Here is a 15,000-nt window from a genome sequence, read left to right as displayed (position 1 = left end):
CTAACCTAACCTTACTTTACCTAACTTTGCCTAACCTTACCTAACCCAACTTAACCTAACCTTACCTAACCTAACCTTACTTTACCTAACTTTGCCTAACCTTACGTAACCCAACTTAACCTAACCTTACCTAACCTAACCTTACTTTACCTAACTTTGCCTAACCTTACGTAACCTAACTTAACCTAACCTTACTTGACCTAACCTTACTATAGTGATGTATACTCAACCACTCTTATCCATACAATTTATTATTATTCATTCATTTGTTCAATAACGTAAAACCACATTCAAGAGGAGGAGGAGGAGCAAACACTATGAAAAAGGATTTAGGGAACGAAATAGGAGTGAGGAGGAAAATAAATATACACACACACACACACAGGCACCCCCCCCCACCCACCCACCCACACACACACACACAGGCACCCCCACCCACCCACCCACCCACCCACACACACACACAGGCACCCCCCACACACCCACAGGCACACCCCCAACGCCACCCCCCCATCCACACCCACACACAGGCACCCCCCCACACACCCACAGGCATCCCCCCATCCACACCCACACACAGCACCTACCACTTGAGTTTGTCGTTGGCGCCGGCGGAGAAGGTGGAGGACTTGAGCACTTCGCCCATCTCCTCGCGACAGAAGCTGAAGTTGTTGATGGACCACATGTAGCTAAACTTGATCACCTTCACCTGCAACACGGGACAGGTGCGTTAGTATACCTGGCTCTCGGTGTTAATTATTAAAGGTGAACATACAGGTAGAGTTATATTAGGTAACGACAAATATTTAGTGAGAGATGAGAGGATGAAGATGATGATGATGTAGATGATGATGATGAAGATGATGATGAGGATGAAGATGATGATGATGATGATGTAGATGATGGATGATGAGGGTAGAAGAGGAGGAGGAGAAGGAGGAAGAAGAGAAGAGGAGGAGGAAGAAAGATGATGGAGGTAAATGAAATGGAAAAAAAAAAAGTGAAAAAGTTTACTAAGACAAGAGATGCGATGAAAGGGAAGAGGGTAGAAGAAGAAGAGGAGGAGGAGGAGGAGGAAGAGGATGATGATGAGGAGGAGGAGGAAAGGAAGCATTGAAAGAGGACAAGGATAAAGTTGCACATACAGGTAAAGTTAGGTTAGGTAAGGTAACTTCAATTAGTGCAAACTCATTCAACAACAACCCTGATCTCTTTCTCTTTAGGCCCTCAAGGTGACTTCAGGAACATGTATGGTAGAATTATAAAGAAGGGAGAGGGAGACAGGATGGATGGGGAAGGAGAGGAAGGCCGGTAGTGAAAGGGAGAGGATGAGAGAGGGGAAGGAAAGGAGGGAGAGGTGAAAGATAGCAAGGAGAGAAAGGAGGAAAAGAGGAAAGATGGAGTGCAAAGAGAAAGGGAGAGAAGAGAGAGGGAGAAAAGAAGAACGATGGATAGCAAAGAGAGAGGAGAGAGGGGGAAAAGGGGGAGGGAAGAGAGGGAGGGAAGAGAGACAGGGAGGGAGAGTAAACCGCACAGCTGTGATTCGTTATACAGAAAATAAAAGTGAAATAAAGTTAGAGAAGAAAAAAACATTACTATGATAAATGTGATAACTGATGAAATAAAACAACATAAGAAGGAAAATTATGAGGAAGAGATGCAGAGGAGGAGGAGGAGGAGGAGGAAGTGTGATGATGAGAGGAAAATGAAATAGATGAGGACAAAAAGGAGATAAAGGGAAGGATAGGAAGGAGAGAAAATGATGAGAGAAGAGATATAAGGGAAGAGGGTAGAAGAGAAGGAGGAGGAGGAAGAAGAGGAGAAGAGGAGGAAGAGAGATGATAGAGACAGAGGTAAATAAAATGGATAACAAAAAAAGAAAGAAAAAAAAAGGAGAGTTTACGAAGATGAGAGATGCGATTTAAAGGAAGAAAGTAGAAGAGGAGGAGGAGGAGGAGGAGGAAGATGAGGAGTAAAGGGAGTAATGGAAGAGGACAAGGACAGGAGTAATCAGGGCACAGGTGAAGGGAGGTAATTAAGGCCACAGGTGACAGGTGAGCTACGATGGGCACAGGTGTTGCCAATTACACAGAAAAAAAAAAGTAAGAAAAAAATATATCTTCCACCACTGGCTGATTACGAAAGAAAAAAAAGACAGGATTGGTGATCTACATAAACGGATAAGAAGAAAAAGAAGGAAAAAGAAGTAAAACAAGAACAACAAAAACAAGAAGAACAAGAATAAAAAGAAAGAGAATAAGAGGAAGAGGTAAAAAAAAGAAGAAAAAGAAGAGGAAGAAAAAGTATAAGAAGAAGAAGAGGAGGTAGAAGAAAAAGAAGAGGTAGAAGAAGTATAAGAAGAAGAAGAGGAGGTAGAAGAAAAAGAAGAGGTAGGAGAAGAGTTAGAAGAAGAAGAAGAAGAAGAAGAAGAAGAAAGGGTGGCAAAGTACCCCTGACTATAAAAAAAAAAAAAAATAAAAAAAAAAAAAAATAAAAAAAAAGTAAAGAGGAAAAGGTGTGCGAATCTAAACATATCAATTAAGCTTTTTCAGGTGAGAGGAATTACCTGCAACACCTGAGGCCAGTTCAATTAAGTGGTGGTGGTGATTTATGGCAAAACCTTTCATGGTGTCAGTGATTGGGGTGGTGATGATGGTGATGATAGTAATGGTGAACATAATTGTGATGGTAGATATAGTGATGACGGTGATACTTAAGGAAATGATGATATTATTGGTGATGATGATGATAGTGGTGGTGGTGGAGGTAACAGATCAAAGCGGGGTGGAGAGGGGGAGTAATGAGTGGAGGGGGGATGTGATGGGGGGAGAGGGGTGAGGGGTGAGGGGTGAGTAATGGCTGTGGCTGACTCATTAACACACACCTGTCACTGGACAACTTAATTAACAGGTGAGGTAAGCTAACACGACCGAGAAACGAAAGCGAAAGTTACAACCGATTTTTTTATTATTATTATTATTTTATTGCAAGAAGAAAAAAGTGAAAGGAAGAGAGTAAATGGTGTTCTAAAGATAAGGGAGAGTAAAGGGAGATAAAAGACGGAAAGAAGGAAAATAAAGGGAGATAAAGGAAGGGAAGAGGGAAAATAAAGGGAGATAAAGGAAGGAAAGAGGGAAAATAAAGGGAGATAAAGGAAGGAAAGAGGGAAAATAAAGGGAGATAAAGGAAGGAAAGAGGGAATATAAAGGGAGATAAAGGAAGGAGGGAAAATAAAGGGAGATAAAGGAAGGAGGGAAAATAAAGGGAGATAAAGGAAGGAGGGAAAATAAAGGGAGATAAAGGAAGAAGGAAAGAGGGAAAATAAAGGGAGATAAAGAGGGAAAATAAAGGGATATAGAGAAAGAAGTAAAGAGAGAAAATAAAGAGATGAAGCAAGAAGGAAGTAAAGAAAGTAAATAATAAAGACAACGAAAAATAAAGCAAATAGAAAAGACAGTAAACAGAATTCTAAAGATAAAGGGAAAGTAAAGGGAGATAAAGAAAAAAGGAAAAATTAAATAGTAAAGATAATGGAAAATAGAGGAAATATGATGTTACAAAGATAGATAAAAAGAAGTAAAAAAAAAAATAGTGACAAAATAATCAATGCCCTGAGGAAGAGAACACCTGTGGCTTAATTAAAGGTGTTGAGAAAGGTGAACTAGGGCGAAAGGAACATTTTTAGAACCGAAAGTGACGTAAGAAATGATAATATATGCGTTTGAAGGAGAGTTAAAGACTTATAAAAAAAAATAAAAAATGAAAGTGTGTAAAGAAAATAAAAAGTAAAATAAAATAAAAATTGAAAGTGAAGCTAAAAGATGTATATATTTGAGGAGACTTAATGAGTGCTGTGTGGGAAGTAACATGGAAAGGAAGGTGAGAAAAATATGTTGGATCAAAAATTTATGGCAAACAGAAAAAAATAATAAATAAATAAAAAGTTGGAAAGTAATAAAATGAAAAGGAAAGTGAAAATTATGATGATGATGATGATGATGATGAAGAAGAAAAGAAAAAGAAGAAAAAGAAGAGGATGATGATAATGATGATGAAGAAACAAGAAAAAGAGGAAGAAGCTGAAGAAAAAGAAAAAGCAGAAGAAAAAGAAGAAAATGAGGAGGAGAAGATAAAATAGTGTGAAAGGAAATGTTTGATAAAAAGGAAAAATAAAAATAATAATAAATGAATAAATAAGAGGAAAGCAATGTTGCATAATGAGAGAGAGAGAGAGAGAGAGAGAGAGAGAGAGAGAGAGAGAGAGAGAGAGAGAGAGAGAGAGAGAGAGAGAGAGAGAGAGAGAGAGAGAGAGAGAAACTTCGTCATTGTAGTAGGTTTCCATGGTAACTTCCCTCTTCTCTTCTCTTCTCTCCCCCCTCCCCCCCTCTTCCTTCCTCCATTCCTCCCCTTCCTCCCTTCTTCCTTCCTCGCCCCCTGCTGCGGAAATGGAGAGGAGATGGGTAATCAATGAAGGAGGAGGAGGAGGAGGAGGAGGAGGAGGAAAGCGAGAGAGAGAGAGAGAGAGAGAGAGAGAGAGAGAGAGAGAGAGAGAGAGAGAGAGAGAGAGAGAGAGAGAGAGAGAGAGAGAGAGAGAGAGAGAGAATTATGAATGAAATGAATGAGCAACTGAAGTATTTAATTATAGAAGAGGTAGAAAATAAATAGCGAACCACGAAATGACTTAGAGAAACAATGGAGTGAAAGAAAGAATATCAAATTAAACACAAATAAATAAATAATAAGAAAATGTAAATAAATTCGAGTAAGTAAATACATAATAAATAAGTGTATGTAAGTAAATGAAGGTATATTAAGTAAACTATATGGAGGTAAATTTTAAGTGTGAAGTATGTATTTGTAAGTGAGGAAAAAGTAAGTCAATCAATGTGTGTGTGATGGTGTTAGTAAATGTGTAAGTATTTTTTTTACAGTAAAGGAAGGAACAAGGAAAAAAAAAGTTAACTATATAGAGGTAAATTTTAAGTATGTAGTATGTATTTGTATGTGAGGAAAAAGTTAGTCAATTAAGCTGTGTGTGTGTGAAGGTGTTAGTAAATGTGAAAGTATTTTTTTTATAGTAAAGTCCTCTAGCAATGGTCCTGTAAAAGAAAGTAGAGAAGAAAAGAGTGAAGGCGTAAATAAATGTAAAAAATAAATGAGAATCAATGTGTAAATCTATGTAAATAATGTAATAAATAAAGTATGAATAATGCGTCAATAATGTGCGTAAATAATATGTGAATGAAAGTGTGAATAATATAAGGTTTGAATAAATGAATAAGTATAAGTGTGTTTAAATGAAGTGCAAGTGTAAGTAAACTAGTATGTGTGTCCCTGTAAATAATCATGAATGTAAGTATTTGTAAGTGTGAAGAAGTGTAAGTAAACTAGTGGAGAGTGTAAAGTGTAAAGTAAGTTAACAAGTGTGTATGTCCCCGTAAATAATCTAGCGGTCCAATAATCAAAGGTGTAAGTATTTGTAAGTGTGTGAGTGTAAAGTAAGTAAACAAGTGTGTGTGTCCCCGTACATAATCTAACAGGCCAATAATCAAAGGGTGTAAGTATTTGTAAGTGTGGGGTGGTGGACTCGTGTATAAGTCAACCCCAGGGAGCTGTCACTCGCACTCAAAGGTCAAACTCCAGCCTGTGATATTGTGTTCGAGGGGGATGGTGGTGGGGGGGGGGTATTTTTAAGCCTGTAGAAAAGGTGTTGGTGTCTGTGTAAAGGTCACCCCCTTAAACCTAACCTAAATAAATAAGTGAATATATAAGCCTATGTTGTATCGTTTAGCATTCTCAGACAAGGGAAGGGTGCGAGGAGACTGTCTTATTGGGGGAGAGAAAGAGAGAGGGGAGGAGTGTGTGAATATGTGGGTGGGGAGAGTCAAAGAAAGTGGGTGGGTGAGTGAGTGGGTGGGTGAGTGAGTGAGTGAGTGAGTGGGGGTGGGAAAGGGAAAGAGGTTTATAAATGGATGAAGAAAGGGCTTTTGATATATATGCAAGTACGGTAATTGTGTCGTTAGCCTATCTTATCAATCTCTCCACCTGTGTATATGTAGGCAGGACAGGTAAGTATGTTTGTAACTGTTTTTTTTTATCTATCTATCTATGTCCCATTTGTAAGTGTTCTTCATCTATCTATCTACCTATGTCCCGTTGGGTTTTTTTTTCATCTATCTACTACCATGTCCCGTTTGTATTTTTTTTTATCTATCTACTACCTATGTATCTATTTACTTTTATTTTTTACAGCAAAGAAAGCAAGTCAAGGGAAACAATAATAAACTGTAAAAGAAAAAGCCTATAAAAGAGAAAAATAAAGAGTGACCAAAAAAGAGATCAATTTCGGGTGGAGATGTCTTCAAACACTCTATTAATCTATCCACCTTTTCACCTGTAATTAAGAAGGTACGGCAGAGTCATGCATGTTACGTACCTGTGTGTAGCACCAGTTCTCGGCCACCGGCATGTTGCTCTCGGCGGGGAGGGGGGAGGGCACGCGCGTCACGGACATAGAGGCAGCGCCGGAGCTCACGTGGCCCCCTGAGGCTCCCCCCGCGCCGCCGCCACCCCCGCCCAACACGGAGTGGGCGTGGCCAACTGTGAGGAGAGAGAGGGAGTGATGAGTGAGGGAAGATGTGGGAGGAGGGGAGGGAGAGGAATGTGTTTATGTGGAAAAGGGGAGAGAAACTGGAGTGAGGGAAGATGTGTGAGGAGGGGAGAGAGAGAGAGAGGGGAAGTCTGTGAATGAGGGAGGGAGAGGGATGTGTGTGTGGAAGAGGGGAAAAGGAGAGGGAAGGGATGTGGTGGGGGAGAAAGGGAGGGATTGAGTGAGAGGGTAAAATGTGTGAGAGGGGAGGGGAGAGAGAGGGAGAGTGAGGAGTGTGTGTGTTGGGGGAGAGGAGTGTGTGAATGTGAGGGTGGGGAGAGTAAAAGAAAGAGGGTAAGTGAATGAGAGTGAGTAAGAGTGAGTGAGTGTGTGAGTGGGATGCGAGTGCGTGAAGGTGGGAGAGGGAAAGAGGGGAAAATATCAGAGGCATAGAAAAGGGAGTTACGAAAGAAAGGAAAACAGGAGGAGGGAAAAAAGAGGAAGCGAAACATGTAAAGGGAGGAAAAAGAGGGGAAGAAAGGCACTATGATTTATATAGATTTACATAGATATTCAGACCACACAGATCCTATGGTCCAGACTAAGTGATCTGTCCTTAAACCAAAGTGAAATTATATAAAAATAAAATGCTACCAATATTTTGTATTTCTACTCTAGTAAATATTAAGGTGAGAGAGAGAGAGAGAGAGAGAGAGAGAGAGAGAGAGAGAGAGAGAGAGAGAGAGAGAGAGAGAGACGGGGTGGGTGGGGGATGAAGCTAGACACACACACACAAACACACACCTTGACGAACACCTGAACCTCATCAACATCTACACACCTGCCTGACCACCACCACCACCACTAAAACCTTCAGAACGGTGATGAAAATTTTCTTTTCTTTATTTCTCTGTTGCTTCCTCCTGACCCAGCATTAAAGTCAAGGAGGAGGAGGAGGAGGAGGGGGAGGGGGTGGTGGTGACTTTTTCTCTCCTATCATGAGAACTCAGAGGAATAAGAATGCAAGGAAGATAAAAGTGAGTGTGTGTGTGTGTGTGTGTGTGTGTGTGTGTGTGTGTGTGTGTGTGTGCGGGGGCAGGGTCGAGGGCTGAAGGGAGACATTCCTCAGGTCTGAAGAAAGGCGGCGGGGCGGGACGGGACGGGGCGGGGCGGGGCAGCGTTGGGCCGCCGCCAAGGAGCACCCCTCGCGTGCCGCCGCCGGCAGCCCCCGGAGGAATGGCCTCAGCCCGCCGCCCTGCCCCCACACCCACACCCACACCCACGGGAAGGGCGGCCCGTGTGTGTGTGTGTGTGTGTGTGTGTGTGTGTGTGTGTGTGTGTGTGTGTGTGTGTGTGCGAGCGCAAAATTTGTTTTAATAACTTGCTGCAGAGGAGGTAGCAGTAATGGTGGTGGTGGTAGTAGTAGTAGTAGTAGTAGGTACTAAGCTCATACACAGGTACAGACAGTGCCGGCACATGGGTGCCTGGCGGCGTGACTCACCCATGGCGGGGTGGTGCGCGGGCGGGATGAGCACTTCTGCTGGGTGGGCCGCCGCCCCCGCCACGTGTGCCGCCGCCGCCGCCGCTGCCGCGGCCAGGGGCGGCGGGCCTTGGTGTCTCTGTGACGTCGCCGCCGCCGCCGCTACGGCTACCGCCGCGGCCTGAGGGTGCTGCGGGGCCAGGTGAGGGGGGTTAGGGGGGGCGGCGGCAGGGAGGGCGGCCGCCGCGTGGCCCGGCTGAGGAGCTTGTGGCTGTTGGGGGGGCGGTGGGGGCGGGGGCGGTGCCTGGGGCGGTGCAGGGGCGGGGGCCGGGGCGGGGGCGGGGTTGGCGGGGGCTTGAGGCGGCAGGGCCCCGGACGCGGCCCCGCGAGCCTCCACTGTGGCGGCGGCTCCCACCCAGCACACGGCGGCGCCCGGCCCAGCCCACACGCGGCACACCTGCAAGGACAAGAGAACAACGTTACTGACACGCTGGGACACACACACACACACACACACACACACACACAAACGCACGACATTAAGATTTAGATTATAATAATATATGAGTTATTACTATTATTGGGTAGAAGGGGAAGGAAACACGGGTGTATTATTATGCATGTGAATGATATAGAGTCTGGTTGAACCATTTTAGATATAACTGGAAGAAGGGTGTCAGCAGCACCTCTCGCCTCCACTACTTCCATGTATCCAACTGCTGGTTTCGTGCTTCTGTCAACAATGCCGAAGACCCAAGCAGGAGTGTGGGGTGCACGTCCTGTGATGCTTTGGCTTATGAGAGACAAGATTCGTCGATTTCTACAGTAATCCCAGGTCCGCCTAGCTTAACTTAATTTGCTTGAAAGTATGAAGCACATATTTCCCTAAAGAAGCTGTAGCAGTCAATCGTAGTCTTCTCAGACAGCTTTACTTGACTTGCTGTTGTTTCTCCAATACGTTCACGCCAGATACATGACACGAACCCACTTCAGCAGCCATTCTGGAACGGGCAACAATGATACAGTCCTTAAACTTGTTGTTCCTTTGTACCCTGTACACCCTTTTGTCTGGCACTGCCACAGCACCATTTGCACATTTGGAGTGTTTCGCAAAATTCATCCTGTTGTGGCATTTTTCACAATCCACAGTACGCCTTAGAAGTCCCTTCTGCTGGAGCCAAGTAATAACAGGAGCGGCGTCCCCACTCAACAGCGTAAGAACAACTGTCACAAAAGTATTACGCGCCATCTGAAGATCTGGCATCTCCGCCACACACAAAGGACAGTCTTGGTCTGATTAGTGGAATGTGATAAGCAGCGTAGTAAACTCCAGCAACCACCACTGACTGCTTCATTCTCATTTCGAAGCAGCGAACCGCATTGTGAAGCAGCAACAAGGAAGATTCGCCGCCCCAGAGCGACCACCTGAGGAACAGCCAACCCAGCCTCTCTCACCTGAAGATCAGTCACCCCGCGCGCAGCTGTGGCGGCTGATCCTCAGGTGATCCTTATGCACCAACACACCTCCAGCGACCGCCTACACACACACACACACACCGCTCAGATAGCTCAATGTAAAAGGCTCCGGCCTGGCAGGCTGAAGTTTAGAGCCCGCGGCTCAACCAGGGATTTTTCCGCTGACAAAGAGTGGTTTCTGTCCCCCTTTGAGCAAGGGGATGGGGGGTTCATGGTCCCGGCAGTACCCAAAGATCGACTATAATGATCAATCTAATCGAGACGCGCGCGCGCGCATACACACACACACACACACACACACACACACACACACACACACACCTCTGGGTCACCCAGCGTGCACGGGGCCGGGCCAGCGGGCCGCGGCACACTACTCAGCACCGGCCCGGCACAGAACGAGGGGGCCGAGGCCCCCTCGGGTCTGGGTTATCAGCACCCCGCCCCGCCCCGCCCCTCAGCGCCTCTTCGTCCTAGCGCCTCACACCTGTCTCCTGCCTGACCCACTTTCCCTCTGACACAGTGCTCTGCTCTCTCTCTCTCTCTCTGACCTTGACTGACTGACACGCTATCAGTCATTATGGATATGTTCTCTTCAAAAAGTGCGTCATAATAATAGACATCGTAGTCGTAAAAACAAACATACGAATAATACAAAATAATAATAATGAATAAGTTTTATGAAGCCCGCTCATACTGGTCACACACACACACACACACACACACACACACACACACACACACAAACAAACAAACAAACAAACAAACAAACAAACACACACACACACACACACACACACACACACACACACACACACACACACACACACACCACCTTACAAATAAATAAATAAATGTAAAATCAAAGAAACTAACGACCGCACAAAAAATACAATGGCACACTAAAGTCAAGGTCACAGGTAATGCAGCATACAGGTGTGTGTGTGTGTGTGTGTGTGTGTGTGTGTGTGTGTGTGTGTGTGTGTGTGTGTGTGTGGAAAAATGTTTGGCACCCTCCGGAATTCACCCTACGTGACACCAAACACACACACACACACACACACACACACACACACACACACACACACACACACACACACACACAGGAACGTCATCATTAGGGTAACAAAACAAACATGAAAAAAATATGGAAAGAAAAACAAAACTCCGAACTCGTGTAAATGTGTGTGTGTGTGTGTGTGTGTGTGTGTGTGTGTGTGTGTGTGTGTGTGTGAACGGTAAGACCCAGATACTTGACTTTCGTGTGCGTGTTGGCCCATGTGCACCAAGGCGGCCGCGCGTACACACATGTCGAACGTACACACGCACGCACACACACCCCAGTAACCTCGAAAAGTATGGGAGGAGGAGGAGGAGGAGGAGGAGGTGGTGGTGAATGGCGGAGGTGATGGTGATGGTGGTGATGAATGGTGGATTTAGATTCTCTCTCTCTCTCTCTCTCTCTCTCTCTCTCTCTCGATAGCGGATAAGATATCGACGGGTTTCTATTTTTTACAGTAACAAAAATGAGGCGTCACCACAATCATCACCACCATCATCATCACCTTCATCACCATCACCACCACCATCATCATCAGTCATCACCCCTATCACCACCTTCACCACCATCATCACCACCACCTTCACCACTGCCCTTCTTTTCCTCCACCTCCTCATCCATCATCTAGTCACCTTTTCTCCTCCTCCTCCTCCTCCTCTTCCTCCTTCCTTCACAAATGTCCTACTTCCCATAGAGTCCTTAAATCTCTCTCTCTCTCTCTCTCTCTCTCTCTCTCTCTCTCTCTCGATAGCACCTCTACTCTCTTTTCCGGTGTCTCTTCCTCCTCCTCCTCCTCCTCCTCCTCCTCCTCCTCCTCCTCCTCTGACACAATGAGGAACCTAAGGAGGACGGCATACTTTCCCTCCCTCACAAAAACAGGAGGAGGAGGAGGAGGAGGAGGAGGAGGAAGAAGAAAATGAGAGGAGGAAGAAGTGAAGCCATAAAGTCTCTCTCTCTCTCGGTACATACCCCGTGACGTAGCTCATTCGAGAGAGAGAGAGAGAGAGAGAGAGAGAGAGAGAGAGAGAGAGAGAGAGAGAGAGTTCAGTGTTGCCGCGAAACTTAGCAACGGAGGGGAGGGAGGAGAGACGGGAGGGATGGAGGAGAGGAGGAAGGAGGAGGGGAGGGGAGGAGGAGGTGCCTTGCCTTCCTCTCCTCCGTGGACAGAAGGTCATGACACTAGGAGGAGGAGGAGGAGGAGGAGGAGGAGGAGTTGGAAGAGAAGAAATAGAGGTGAAATAAGATAAAGGTGAGGATACAAGGTGAAAAGGAAGAAGAGGAGAAGAGGGGAAGGGAGAATAAAGAGGGAGATAGAAAAAAGAAGGAGAATAGAGAAGGATAAAGAGAAAAGAAGAAAGGTTGAGGGAGAGAATGGGGGATATAAACGGGAGATAGGAGGAGAAGAAAATGTTGGGAGGGAGAAAAGGGAAATGTGAATAAATGTGGAGATAGGAAGAGAAGATAGGTTGAGAAGGAGAAGGAAGGAAGAAGGAAGGAAAGAAGACTGAAAAGGAGAGAAGAGGAGAAAGAGAGGAAGGGTGGATAAAAAGGAGATGAAAACCGGAGAAAGAAAAAATGAAAGAGAAACGATAGAAACGAAAGATACATATAAAAGAAGAAGGAAGAAGAGGGAAGAAAAGGAGGGGGAGGTGAAGAAGGAAGAGGAGGAGGTAGATAATGAGAAATCGAAGGAGGGTGGGAATGTGATAAAGGGGAAGGAAGATGATAGTGAAGAAGAGAAGAGGAGGAGGAGGAGGAGATAAAAGAGAAGTTAGATAAGGAAGAGGAAGAGAAGGGAGATACGGGAAGTGAGAGAAGAAAGAGGAAGAGAAGAAGAGAGAAGGAAGAGGAAGAGAAGAGAAATGAAAAGGAGGAGGAAGAGAAGAAAGATAAGAGAGAAGAAAGAGGAAGAGAAGAAGAGAGAATGAAGAGGAAGAGAAGAGAAATGAAGAGGAAGAGGAAGAGAGTACGAAAAGAGGAGAGTAAGGAGAGGAAGACTGGAGGAGGGATGAGAGAAGGAAAGGAGATGAGAGAAGGAAAGGAGATAAGAGGAGGAGGAGGAGGAGGAAGGCACTCGACACCACCTCCCCTCTTGCATTAGGGTCAAAGTCACTTCCCTCCTCCTCCTCCTCCTCCTCTTCCACTAAATCCTCCTCCCTCCACCCCCCCCCCCTCTCTCCTCTGAAGGGAATATGGTCTTGGTGAGCTTCAGGGGCTGCACGTCCGCTCTCTCTCTCTCTCTCTCTCTCTCTCTACTATGAATGACCCTGCCCCTGCTGCTGTTGAGCCTCTCTCTCTCTCTCTATTATGTTTCTAGAGCAACTATACATTCCCTTCCGTGTGTGTGTGTGTACTAAGGCTTTCTCTCTATTTCAAGGCTTGAGAGAGAGAGAGAGAGAGAGAGAGAGAGAGAGAGAGTTAAAAATACAAAGGGACATGAACTTTATACGGAAACTCTCTCTCTCTCTCTCTCTCTCTCTCTCTCATTCCGCTTTTGCATGCAGAGTTGCCAACCACCGAAACACACACACACACACACACACACACACACACACACACACACACACACACACAGGGTTGCCAACATGACTCACTTGCTAAGAAACCTGGGCATAATTGAGAGAGAGAGAGAGAGAGAGAGAGAGAGAGAGTACTACTTGAGATTGTGAACGAAATGCTGCTAAAATAGCCTCTCTCTCTCTCTCTCTCTCTCCATTATGTGTCATTCAAAAGGGAGAAAGGACGGAGATAAGGGAGAAAAGGGAGGGAAAGGAAGGCGTTAAGGGTGAGGAGGGGGAGGAGGAAGGGGAGGGGTGGGGAGGAAGGGCGTTGTGACCCTGTTGACAAAAAGACCTTTCCTCCCTTCTCCCCTTCCCTTCCCTCCCTTCCTCTCCCCTTCCCTTCCTCCCCTTTTCAACATGTCTCCTTCCTTTCTCTTCCCTTCATAGTATTTCACCTTCAACTTTCCGCCTTTCTCCTTTTCTCTCTCATTTCACCTTCCTCTTCTTTATTTCCTCCTTTTCTCTCATTTTCCCTTCCTTCTTCCTCATTTCTCTCCTTTCCCCTCTTCTTTCATTTCTCCTCCTTCCTTCATTTTTTTTATTTTCCCTCCCTCTCTTCTTTCTCTATTTTCTTAATCCATTCTTTTCCATCTTTTTTCCTCCCTCTCCTTCCTTTTTTATTTACTTTCCCCTTTCTTTCTCGTTTTTTTTCTCTTCTTCCTCTTAATTTTCTCTTTTTTCCTCCACCTCCTTCCTCTTTTATTTACCTTCTCTCCCATTTCCTTCTCGTTTTCTCTCCCTCTCCTTTATTTATCTCTTCTTTCCCTTCTCTCTTCTTCCTCTATTTCCTTACTTTTCTCTTCTCTTAGTCTCCCCTTCATTTCTTATCCCTTCACTTTCCCTTCACACTCTTTTCTCTTCCACTTTCCGTTCCCTTCTCTTTCATTTCTCCTCCTTCCCTTCCCCTTCATTTCTTCTCAATCTTTCCTTCATTCTTTACCTTCCATTTCCTTTTCTTCACTTTCTATGTCATTTCTCCTTCCTTCTTATCTTTCCTTCCTTCACATTCTTGCTTATCTTCAACTTCCTTTCTCCTCTTTTCTATCTGTATTCCCTTCACTTCTTCCTCTTCCTTCCTTCCTTTCAAATTCATCTTTCTCTATTTCCTTTCCTCGTTCGCCCTGTCTTCACTTCCCTTCTCTTTCACCCATCTCCCTTCCCTTCCTTCTTTATTCCATGTTCCCTTCTTACCCTCCCTTCAAATATCCTGCCCCTCTCCCCTTCCCTTCTTTCAAATTCCTTTCCGTCTCTTCCCTTCCCTTCCCTTGTTCACCCTTTCTTCACTTCCCTTCTTTTTCACCCATCTCCCTTCCCTTCCTTCTCTATCCCATGTTCCCTTCTTACTCTCCCTTCAAATTTCCTTCCCATCACTTTCCTTGTATATATTTCTTCACCTTTCTTCTTTTATCACCCATTTCCCTTCCCTTCCTGACCCCATATCCCCCTCCTTCCTATCCCAACCCATTACCACCATTCCCCATCCTTCCCCTTCCCTCACAACCCACGCCAACCTCCCCCTTCACATCCCTTCATCTCGCCCCTTCCTTTCTCTTCCCATCCCCCTCATTTCCTCCCCTTCCCTTCCCTGTGTACCCGTAAAGGAAGGGAAATGTAGTGGTTGTCTGTTCCCTTTCCGTGTGTGTGTGTGTGTGTGTGTGTGTGTGTGTGTGTGTGTGTGTGTGTGTGTGTGTGTGTGTGTGTGTGTGTGTGTGATTGGAGTGAGTTAGCAAATTCCGAAAGCCATCTAAATATTCATCATGCTCCTCCTCCTCTTCTTCCTTCTCTTCCTCTTCCTCCTCGTCCTCCTCCTCCAACTTATTTTTACCCACCATCATCA

The 15,000-nt window shown here is 45.2% G+C and overlaps 1 protein-coding gene across 2 annotated transcripts in view; it reads right to left on the bottom strand.

Moving 5' to 3' along the window:
- LOC127008270 (speckle-type POZ protein B-like) overlaps window positions 1-15,000 on the bottom strand; it is a 118,208-nt gene that overhangs the window by 9,681 nt on the left and 93,527 nt on the right. For both annotated transcript variants that reach the window (XM_050880055.1, XM_050880053.1), the window contains exons 2-4: window positions 8,091-8,526; window positions 6,437-6,600; window positions 588-709 (exon numbers count right to left, since the gene is read on the bottom strand). In XM_050880055.1, coding sequence (XP_050736012.1) covers window positions 588-709; window positions 6,437-6,600; window positions 8,091-8,094 — 290 coding nt within the window. In that variant the 5' untranslated portion in view covers window positions 8,095-8,526. The remainder of the gene's footprint in view (window positions 1-587; window positions 710-6,436; window positions 6,601-8,090; window positions 8,527-15,000) is intronic.

This window comes from Eriocheir sinensis, chromosome 37, assembly GCF_024679095.1.
Source record: "Eriocheir sinensis breed Jianghai 21 chromosome 37, ASM2467909v1, whole genome shotgun sequence".
NCBI classification, from domain to species: domain Eukaryota; kingdom Metazoa; phylum Arthropoda; class Malacostraca; order Decapoda; family Varunidae; genus Eriocheir; species Eriocheir sinensis.
The sequence above is the reverse complement of the archived record's forward strand: the minus strand, read 5'-3'. Positions and strand labels throughout refer to the sequence as shown.